The sequence below is a fragment of the Bombina bombina genome, chromosome 7 (assembly GCF_027579735.1).
Source record: "Bombina bombina isolate aBomBom1 chromosome 7, aBomBom1.pri, whole genome shotgun sequence".
Taxonomy (NCBI): Eukaryota; Metazoa; Chordata; class Amphibia; order Anura; family Bombinatoridae; genus Bombina; species Bombina bombina.
In genome coordinates this window covers 419,969,764-419,981,354 of record NC_069505.1, presented here as the reverse complement: position 1 = coordinate 419,981,354, position 11,591 = coordinate 419,969,764, and the positions used below count along the sequence as shown (strand labels likewise).

At 38.8% G+C, this 11,591-nt stretch overlaps 1 protein-coding gene across 1 annotated transcript; it reads left to right on the top strand.

The window, feature by feature from the left end:
• The first annotated feature begins 561 nt into the window (after nt 1-561).
• Nucleotides 562-8,086, top strand: NOL12 (nucleolar protein 12). Its single transcript, XM_053721274.1, has 7 exons — nt 562-678; nt 1,072-1,161; nt 2,060-2,165; nt 4,043-4,091; nt 4,664-4,806; nt 6,175-6,263; nt 7,209-8,086. The coding sequence occupies exons 2-7, from the start codon at nt 1,100-1,102 to the stop codon at nt 7,375-7,377; spliced, it is 618 nt and encodes a 205-aa protein (XP_053577249.1). The 5' UTR covers nt 562-678; nt 1,072-1,099; the 3' UTR covers nt 7,378-8,086.
• The last annotated feature ends 3,505 nt before the right edge of the window (nt 8,087-11,591 follow it).

Genomic DNA, 11,591 nt, shown 5'->3' with positions numbered 1-11,591 from the left:
TTTTTTTTTTTAAAAATCAACTTTAATGTAACAAACAACCTATAGACAATCATTCTGAAAACAAAACATTTTGCAGCTTTCTTGTTCTTCTTAATGTGCACTCACAGTGGTTATCTTATAAATGACAATCAGCATAAACCACTGTGAGTGCACATTAATAAGAACAAGAAAGCTGCAAAATGTTTCGTTTTCAGAATGATTGTCTATAGGTTGTTTGTTACATTAAAGTTGATTAAAAAAAGAAAAAGCTTTGAGTGGAGGTCACATGTTTCCTGTCTAGAGTGGAGCTCCAGTCTGAGTCTGCAGCTAGACCCTTCTCCTCCAGTCTGCAGCTAGACTACTTTGAAGGAAGTTGTTTTGGGAACAAAGATGACGCTTTATGGTCAAGCAGGAAATGCGTGTTGGGAGTACAAAGATGGCGCTCTCTGAACAGAAGGAAGTTGTTTTGGGAGTACAAAGATGACGCTTTATGGTCAAGCAGGAAGTGCTTGTTGGGAGTACAAAGATGGCAGTACAAAGATGACGCTTTATGGTCAAGCAGGAAGTGCTTGTTGGGAGTACAAAGATGGCAGTTCTCTGAACGGAAGTGTTTCCAATGCTCACCTTCCTGCGCGCTGTGATGATGCTATAATGTGTTTCCCGGGAGCAGCTGCAGACAGAGGAAGACAGTGCTGTGCTGTGAGTGTATACCGTTAGCATAGATACTAAGTGTTGAGTGTGTTTGTTTATGTAGGTGCCCCCTGCTTGTCTACCTGTGTGTGCGCCCCCTGCTTGTCTACCCATGTGTGTGTCTGTGCCCCCTGCTTGTCTACCCATGTGTGTGTCTGTGCCCCCTGCTTGTCTACCCATGTGTGTGTCTGTGCCCCCTGCTTGTCTATCCGTGTGTGTGTGCCCCCTGCTTGTCTACCCATGTGTGTGCCCGCGCGCTCTGCTTGCCAGCCCAGGTGTGTCTGTAACCACTGTGAATGAGCATTAAAGGGACCCTTTGCTTGCCTGGCCAGTTGGGGGCTGGTGCCAGTCCCCTGCTTGCTTGTTAAAATATATCTACTGTATAGTTTTTTGTTTTCTCAGGAAATCTAGTATCATAGACTGTGGGAAGATGGGGAAGAAAAAGGGTCCAGCACGCAGACTAGAGATCACCTTTGATGAGGAGAAGAGAAGGTGGGTGATTGGGGGTGAAATAACAGCATGCAGCAGGGCCACACAAGATATACAGACAACAGAGTATGAAACCATTCTTTGCATACATTAATGAGTTGTGAGCAGATTATCAGTCCTTAATTGTATCTGTAATGTGAAATGTTTGCTCTGTGGTTGTGCCCCTATTAATGCTGAGTCCTCTGTATGAGAGGAAGTGAAAAGAATCACTTGTGATCAAGCAGCAATATCCTGCTGTATTCTGGTCCCCTAAAGGCAAGGATGGGAGCCACTTTGCATTCCATAAAATCACAAACAAGTGGAATAATTTATTTTACAGGCTTGCAGAGTTAAGTGTCTTCCCAATTTCTGTTATCAAATTTTCTTCTTTTGGTATCCTTTGCTGAAAAGCATACCTAGGTAGAGTCAGCACTGTGCTACTGGAAGTTAGCTGCTGATTGGTGGTTATATACAAATGCTTATCAACATGACAAGCCAAAGGGAGGGGGATAATTGTGTTACCCTACACATATACATTATACTTCTCCCTTTGTCTTGTCATATTGCAATTTATATACCCACACTATGACAAATATTTGTATAATTGCTAATTAGGGCTATGCTACATTGTGACTATATTAATAAGTATATTTGTGAAATTTGACTATTTCATTTCCTATGATGTGATTATAATTTGTGCCAGCTCTGTAGAGTTTGGCTTAATGCCAAATAAGCAATTTTAAATTTTGTATATTTAAACTGCACTTTATATTGTTCCGTTTATCTTTCTATCTTGATACAAAGATCTAACACTGCATTTTTACACTCTTGATTTCCTTTGTTGTTTCATGTAACTTAGTTAATCTAAGTGTCTACAATATCTGCAGCAACACTACATCCACTTCATGTTTCTCACTTGCAGGGATTATCTGACCGGATTCCATAAGCGTAAATTACAGAGGAGGAAAGACGCTTTGGAGGAAATCAAACGTAAAATCAAACAAGAGCAGAAGAAAATGAAAGAGGAGGTGAGTGATGACAGCACCCTGGTAAGCTTCAGTAAAAACCCATCTGGTGTGTAAAAATGACCAGCTGTTGAATTCTGTGTTTGAACCTCACAAAAGGGTTAAACGTATATAGATAAAGTCCCAATGGGAACCACAGAACTGCTGGTGTAGAGTAGGAAACAGCTTGCGAGCCAATGAGCAGCGGCAGTCGTACAATCTCTCAAATCATTGACTGTGTTCAGCTTGGGAGCTGCAAAGCTTGTGGCTGTGAACTGGATATATGTGTGCAACCCATTTCCAACGGTTATAGGGACAGTGTATTGTAAAACTTTTTTTGTTTTTGTTTTATGAGATCCACTACGGCTGCAGGTTCTCACAAGAGAACCTGCAAGCTGTATTTAACAAGCAGCGGCCATCAGACCGCTGCTTTCCTAAACTCTTCGCCCCCTTGTCCGACCAGGGAGATTGACTGTACGCGGGCAGGGGGCGGGATTGCATACAAGTGCAAAATAGCGCTTGTGTGCAATGCTGAACTCTCCATATATGCGCCCCTATCTGCCTCAGCTTGATAAATCGCCCTCATAGTGTGTATGTGGAGGGGGGGGGGGGCAATTATGAAAACTGCATAGTATAAATGCCCCAGCCTCCTCTCCCAAATATGATGGGGCATTTTTTTTTTGTTCTTTTCTGCAGAGCTGGCACTTTAAACAAGTAATATATGTATGTAATGTTCACCACTGTGCAATATTATTAAAATATCAAATTATTGGAAATTGTATCGCCTTACAGTAATTGCATTACGTCTAAGTTTTACAGTAGGGTATTTGTTCTTATGTAAAATTAAATACTAACAGTTTAGATTTGCTATAGTAAAAATACAGCCCCCACTGCAGGAACTCAATGTTAAAAAAGTCAGTACACCTTTCAACACTAAGATTTAAAAAAAAAAAAATCTCAATACTTCATATCCCACTTTTATTTCCTCCTTGGCACAGAGGGATACCAGTGTTGCACAAATTTCTGGAGAGATTTTCTGCCTTTTTTTTTTTTTTTTTTTTTTTTTTTTTTCTCTTTTTGCCGGAGAGGTTGTGTTGCTCTACCTTTCTCTTCAAAATACCCCAAATGTTTTCTATTGGATTCAAGTCAGGCAACATACTCAGGTTATAGTTTTTACTTTTCTTCTTTAGAAACTCTTGTGACTTTTGCCATTGTGTTCTGTATTGTTATATTGCTGGAATATTTCTCTTCTGGATCCTGGGAGTCCTCTTCAGTCAGTATTTTATTCATGATGCCATCTATAAATTTGCACTCATGCAGCCCTATATCATAATACTCGAACCTCAGTGCTTCACTGTTGGGACTATGCATTCACAGGGCTAGTCCTGGCCACGCCAAACATGCTGGACCCAATCTGGGTGAAGCCAATCGGGGACGTAAGCCTAACCCTGCATCATATCATATATAGGAGAAAAGGGGCAAAATACATTTAAATTTTTTTTTATATAGATATATATTACCGGCAAAGGAGACAAAATGATAAAATATTGCAAAGTTCTGTTTTTACTACACGTAAACAATTTTATAATACAACCTCCAGGTGTTTAATGTCTCTAATATATGTAAAGTGATGATAGAATTGTATAATGCCCTACAATGGTTGGCTTCAGTATTTGTGCTGTAAACAAAGCCCTGATATAGATATATGTAGAATAATTTAAACAGGAGCCAGAAATATAATTCTACAAGCAGTGGTTTATCTGCAGTACAGCCCATGGTTTAATCTGTTCTAGTGTTACGTAGACATAGGACCATGAGGAAATGTATAGTTGGCCGCGTACCTGCTGCTGTGCCTCTGGAGATTATACCTGTTTGTTCCCTCATGGTTTTTATCTCCACAGAGACACAACGAATACATGAAAATGCTGAAGGAGAGAGAAGATGCTCTAGGTGAGCAGTAGATATTGATGTATATAGTACTTTATATGTGTGCTCTAGGTGAGCCATATATAGAGATGTATATGGTACTTTGTATGTCTGCTCTAGGTGAGATATATATATATATATATATATATATATATATATATATATATATATATATATATATATATATATATATATATATATATATAATCTATCTCTCTATCTCACCTAGAGCAGACATACATAGATGTATATGATAGATACAGGCATCTATGCAGCATGCCCCCTTTCCCTATACTTTGTATTGTACATTTTTAATAAAGTTGCGTGGTGACATCGCCATGCAAAACGTGAAACCCCACCGATGCCTGTCCCTCTGCAGGCCCTATCGCCAGGTTTGGAGCGGGTGGGAGCCCCCAGATCTCCCTCAAGGTGGGATAGCGCTAGTGACGGCTCTGAGCCGTCGTTGGCACCAGAGTGGGAAACTGCCACGGCTCAGAGCCATAGTTGGCACTCAAGGGGTTAATGATTCAGAGCACGCATTTTAAAAAAAATAATCTCTATTTGTTCATGTAAATATGTTCTTGTCTCTCCCACAGAGGAAGCCGACGAGATAGAGAGATTTGTGACTGCAAAGACAGAATCTTTCCAGTACGATCACCCCAACCACACTGTCACCGTGACAACCATCAGTGACCTGGACCTCTCGGGTGTCGGTTTGCTTCCCCCGGACAATACACAGGTTTGATATTTGTTGTCCTATTAACCCCTGGATTACATTACGTGTTTTAGGCTGAATGTACTTAATAGTGAGGTTAAATGTCGCTCCTCTTACAAAGTGTTTGTTGTAATACAGGGGTCAGTAATTCTCTATAATGGGAAGGGTTTATTCTCTTGTCATCACACATGTCCTATTCACGCTCCTGTCTGACAGGCGACTGCCAAACCTCACTCTCCACTCCTTAACCCCTTTGCGCCGTTAGGACGCTCCATGCCGTCGTAACAGTGCTGGTGTTTAATGCCATAAGGACGGCATGGAGTGTCGCGCAGCTTCCTCCTTTGACGAAGGCAGCGTAGACAGTCTCCCATGATCCGATCCCAGCCTTGAAAACGCACGATCACATTGATGCTTTCATTTTTACTTTTAGTGTTTACATCTTAAATTCGTTCCAAAACTGCCAATTTTAAAGAGACGTGAAGTCAATATTTGACTTTTTTTTTTTTCCCCCACTTGTGTTTCAGAAATTTAAATCATTACATCGTAATCCCCTATAATATCTTATCGTTGCAATATAAATTCATTCTTTCTTTCCTTTTTGCTATCAAATACCTTTTGACGATTGTGTGTTCCAGTTCCTCCCAGAGAGGCTGGATTCTGTACTTAAAGGGACATAAACACATTATTTTCTTTTGATTCAGATAGAGCAAACACTTTTAAACAACTTTCCAATTGACCCCTATTATCCAATGTTCTTTGTTTTCTTGGTATCCTTTGTTGAACAGCAGGATGGTTGGCTCAGGAGTGTGCACGTGTCTGCAGTACTATATGGCAGCAGTTTTTACGATGTTATATATTAGCGAGAGCACTAGAAGGCAGCGCTATTTCCTGTCATGTAGTGCTTCAGACGTGTGCACGTTGCCTATCTAGGTATCTCTTCAACAAAGAATAACAAGAGAATGAAGCAAAATTGATAATAGAGAATACAATTTTTAAAAGTTTCCAATTTTCTTCTATCTGAATCATGAAAGAAAAAAGTTTCATGTCTCTTTAAAGTTATGGTAAACTTAAGCCCTACACTCAACAATATAAGTAAAAAAAAATGTAAATGAAGGGCACTTTCATTGAATAAAATATATAAATAATCAGTTTCATTCTTATACATTCTGCCGTTCCTCGTCTGCAACACCTAGTCTATTCAATGTTAAGACGAATCAAGTTGTAGCCAATCGTAAAGCGCCCCCCTATGCTGGACGCTATTCGCTGTTGCACTTAGAACATCATTCTGTCTCATCCAGGACATTTTGAGTGGTGCTTTGCGCTAGTTTCCTTTCTGGGGGTTATGTTACTTCGCTACTGCGCATTAGATAATCTTTCTTCTCTTATCTGCAGGAAAATGAAGAGACGGAGCAAAGTGAAGAGCAAAAAACATCCTACGTACCGTTACCCAAAAAGGCTGGAGACCCACTGCTGTCCAAAAAGTAAGTTTTCCTACCCCTTCGTACCTTGTAGTAGGAAATGAAACAGTCTATTTCTTCAGTGGCAGCTTTGCTGTGTACGATTATATTAGCCCTGGATTTCTTACACAGGGAAATGGCAGATGGCATTAACTAAAAACATATTTGTTTATTTTAGCAATGATGGGCATAATATATTATCTGTGTAAGGGAATCTACAGCTGCTTTGGCTTTATTAGCATTACAGATAGGATACGTGTAAGGGAATCTACAGCTGCTTTGGCTTTATTAGCATTACAGACAGGATACGTGTAAGGGAATCTACAGGTGCCTTGGCTTTATTAGCATTACAGATAGGATACGTGTAAGGGAATCTACAGCTGCTTTGGCTTTATTAGCATTACAGATGGGATACGTGTAAGGGAATCTACAGGTGCCTTGGCTTTATTAGCATTACAGATAGGATACGTGTAAGGGAATCTACAGCTGCTTTGGCTTTATTAGCATTACAGACAGGATACGTGTAAGGGAATCTACAGCTGCTTTGGCTTTATTAGCATTACAGACAGGATACGTGTAAGGGAATCTACAGCTGCTTTGGCTTTATTAGCATTACAGATGGGATACGTGTAAGGGAATCTACAGCTGCTTTGGCTTTATTAGCATTACAGACGGGATACGTGTAAGGGAATCTAGAGGTGCCTTGGCTTTATTAGCATTACAGATGGGATACGTGTAAGGGAATCTACAGCTGCTTTGGCTTTATTAGCATTACAGACAGGATACGTGTAAGGGAATCTACAGGTGCCTTGGCTTTATTAGCATTACAGACAGGATACGTGTAAGGGAATCTACAGGTGCCTTGGCTTTATTAGCATTACAGACAGGATACGTGTAAGGGGGGGAATATGTGTGTGTCTTTACATGTTACTAATAACTGTAGATTCTACTGTGTTTTTTGTTTTTCAGGATCTCCTCTCTCACTGCATCTCTCCATAGCCGCACGAAGCGCAAAACTAAAAAGCGACCCCTAAGAAATCAAGAGAACAAGAAACAGGCGGCCGTCAGAGTGTCTGGGCGCACAAGCAAGGCCCAGCGCAGGCGTCAGACTGGGAAAGCTGAGAAGAGGAGAGTCTAAAAATTTTAGGTGGCTGGCTGCCATTTTGCCATTGCCTATTCACAATCTGTTTCCATAGCTGTCTTGTTACAGACACCCTTAAAGTTACAGGCTACTTGATCTTTTGTTGTTGTTTAAAAAGATAGATAACGGCTTCACTCCCCAGCTTTGCACAACCAACTTTGTTATATTATTTTACTTTATAACCTTTTAAAACCCTCTCTGTCTGTTTCTAAGCCCCTGCAAGCTGTCTTTAGCTCTGTGCATTTTATTAGCTTTTCAAAGCTAGTTCATGCGTGCCATATACATAACATTGTGCTCATTCCAGTGGAGTTATTCATGAGTCAGCGCTAAGGGGGCAGTTTGCAGAGGCTTAGATACAAGGTACTCACCGAGATATAAAGTATATTAATATAACTGTGTTGGTTATGCAGAGCTGTGGAATAGGTAATAAAAGGATTATCTATCTTTTTAAACAATTAACGTTTTAATCCTCGGCTGCTAGAGGTGCCAGCAGCTGACTGTAAGGCAGTGCCTTCACCCCTCTGGTTGCTACAGATGAGATATACATGACACTGGCAAGCTACAAATAGGCTTCCTGCAAGGGACAAGGAAGGTTCCGCTCTCCACTGAGACTTTTGTTCTTTAGCCAGAACTGAACATCTGTATTTGATATCTCTTACAAAAGTCTATTTTTACATCTGTATAATATATATTTTTTTCTATCAAATTTTGTTCTTCAGTTGTTTTAAAGTTTTTTGTTTTTTTTGTAAATGATTGTATTTTGCTTTTTTGTGTGATTGTCTTGTACATGAGTCTGTGATCAATAGACAGGATCATGTTATTGTGCACATTACAGCATATATCTGTATTAGTAAACAGAGCAAGAACAGTGGAAGCTATGTACAGTAATGAAAGGGCCTTGTCATAGCCAATCAGGGCAAGGTGGGTGGTAACCTATTCTTTAAAAGACCCCTGGTACTGTATGTGCTCATGGAGAGCTGATGCCGATCTTTATATGATGCAGGTAACTGGGAGGAGTGGTCCAGACATTGTGTGCAGAGCGCTTGTGTTAACTCTTTTGGTACCAGCAGCTATTGTCTGTATGAATGGAATGTAAGGAAGTTTATTTTTGGTTAAGTCAGACAGTTTTTATTACTAGAGTAACTGTATTAAAATATAGATGTTTAACATGTGTGAGGAAAGAAAAAAATACTTATTTCTAGGGCAGTCATTGTAATTCCAGTGCCTGTTTAGTTTGCTTCCTGCTATGACAGATGAGGATGGTGAGACGGTTGCTGTAATGCACAGGGGCTTGGTATTGCTTTACACATATGGGTTAGCTTCTCAGCCTGAGCCCTGCTGCTTTATTATTATTTTTATTATTGATGTAATCCCCTTTTAATGTGATGTATTTGCATTAGATGTCAAGTAATCAGTTTGTAATGTTTGGAGTGAGTGAGTGTGTATGTATATGTACCTATAGGTATATTTATTCATTTGTTAAATGTCACTAGTTTTTAGTGTTAAGGACCTTGAATTCTCATGCAAAAATATCTGCTTTATAAAGAGTTAAGTATGGTAATCCTTTTAAGAACGGGATTAGAGGTCTCAGGTATTCTGTACGCACCTTACAGGAACACTGATATAATACGCACAATGCTGAGGAACAAAACCTAATAATATATAAAAAAAAACAAATGACTGCATCCTTAGAGCTGACAGCATATTGCTAGCAGGTAAAGGATTGACATTGTGCTCTGTCCATACACAGGTGCCCCTGTTCATATATTAAATAATACAGCAGGGGGGGGTCATGGCTGAGCGCTCTCATTATGTTGGGTCGCTAGTGACTGATACTGTGATATGAGCTATTTAACTGTTTGAGTGCTGATGATAGACTGCCATCTATGGTGTGACCTCTGATAAGTCCCAGCTAGACAATATTCTCTGTGCTGTACAATGTAAAACTCACTTCAGCCTTGTAATTTACATAGTAGATGAGGTTGTGAGGAGACAGAAGTCCATCAAGTTCAACCAATACAGATCCTACATGATTTACTATAAAGATGCCAATTAAACAGTGTGAAAGCTGATCCTTTTAACACAAACAACCATGTCTCTGAATTCTGTTTTTAGGGAGAAATGTATCTAAACTAGTGTAGCTAAGGTATAGGCATTCACTACCTTTTTAGCCTTAAATTGGGACCTCTTGTCACTAACAATTTTCTTGGAATAAACAGCTTCTACCAACTCTGTAAATGGGCCTTGGATATACAGCATTTATAGAAAGTAATCCTGTCACCTTTCAAGCGCCTTTTTTCTAAAGAAAACCGGCCCAATTTGGCTAAACTGCTCATAGTCTAAATCCTCCGTTCCCATTATTAGTTTTGTGGCCCTTCTTTGAACTTTTTCTAATCCTGCAGTGTGCTTTTTTTTTTTTTTAATTGGTCCCTAGAACTGCACTCCATACTCAAGGTGAGGTCTTACCAGGGATTTATATAGTGACATAATTATGCTTTTCTCCCTTGCATCAATGCTTCTTTTAATACATGCTAGCTTCTTTTTAGCCTTAGAAGCCTCTGTCTTGCATTGTACAATCAATTTTAGCTTCTGTATAATTACGCCTAAATCCTCTTTCTCCGCTCTTTTGTTAAGTCTAATCCCATTTAAATAACCTGCATATTTTTACTTCCAAAATGTAGAACATTACATTTATCAATATTAAATCTCTTTTGCCCTTTACCAGCCCATTCCTCAAATTTTTGTTATTCCCATTTGTGTAGCTTTTTCCTCTGTTCGTAGGTTGGTCTACAAATACACAGAATGTTCCAATCTAAAAGAGGGGATTTTACAAAATATAAAAAAAAAAATGTTCCTCTGCTGCGGTAACAAAACATTCTTCTTATGGATTATGTGGCATGTCACTATCCATTAGCAAACACCTGGAGCTTCGCTTATCAACCAGTGAGCAAACAGTCTATAAAGGGGCAGTAAACATTTTGACATAAACATTAAATTGGTAATTATGTTAAGTAAAAACTTTTTTTCATAATTTATACAGAATGTCATTTTAATCAACTTTTCAATTTACTAATATCACACTTTTGTACTCTCGGAATCTGTTGTTGAAAAGCATACCTAGGTAGGTTTAAGAGCAGCAATGAATTGCTGGGCTCTAGCAAAACACATCTGTGAGCCAATGACAAGAGGTACACCGATCAGCAGCTAGCTCCCTATAATGCATTGCTGCTCTTGAGACAACCTAGATATGATTTTCAACAAAGGATACCAATGGAACAAAGCAAATTTGATAAAAGAAATATATAGGAAAGTTGATTAAAACCGCTGCTCTATCTGATTCATGAATGTTAGTGGCCTCTCAGCATATTATCTAATCTCTGAAAACAATAAACATTTGCTAATATATTGACCGTTGTTAGCCAGAAAGAAGACCAGATTGTCTCTTCAAAAAAAAAATTAAGTTCTCTAAAAATTGGGCTTTGGTATACAGAGATAAGATAAGGAAGTGTGTGTGTATAGAACATGAAGAAATAAGGAGATCTGATTTCCCTGTAAGCTTTAGCCCATTTTAATTTGTTGTGTGAAAAAATAAAAATAGCAATTTCATATACAAAAAAAAACACAAATGAATCATTAAACATTGTATATGCTACTGCTGGTAGAACAAGTCATTAGACACAAGGGGAAAATAATGTTGCAGTACACTGTCCCATTAATCTACACTCTGTAGGGTCTGTGTATTATGATATTCCAGTGTCTATTCCTACAGATTAGAGATTCCACAGCACATCCTGTAGGTGAAATGTAAAATGGTTATTTTAGCCTGTGCTGGCAGATGTTCTGTTTTTCTCTCATATCATACCTACATATTAGTATAATACAAATATTGCCACCTATAGTAACCTACATATCAGTATTATATTGCCACCTATAGTAACCTAATATCAGTATAATATCAATATTGTCACCTATAGTAACCTACATATCAGTATAATATTGTCACCTATAGTAACCTACATATTAGTATAATATTGCCACCTATAGTAACCTACATATAAGTATAATATTGTCACCTATAGTAACCTACATATCAGTATAATATTGCCACCTACAGTAGCCTACATATCCGTATAATTATTATTGTCACCTATAGTAACCTACATATTAGTATAAGTATTGCCACCTATAGTAACTCACATATCAGTAGAATA

Excerpts from the sequence above, each read along its gene's own strand:
- NOL12 (XM_053721274.1), top strand. The coding sequence starts at position 1,100 with ATGGGGAAGAAAAAGGGTCCAGCACGCAGACTAGAGATCACCTTTGAT. Across the intron at positions 1,162-2,059 it reads TTTGATGAGGAGAAGAGAAG|GGATTATCTGACCGGATTCC; the intron begins GTGGGTGATTGG and ends TCTCACTTGCAG. Across the intron at positions 6,264-7,208 it reads GACCCACTGCTGTCCAAAAA|GATCTCCTCTCTCACTGCAT; the intron begins GTAAGTTTTCCT and ends TTTGTTTTTCAG.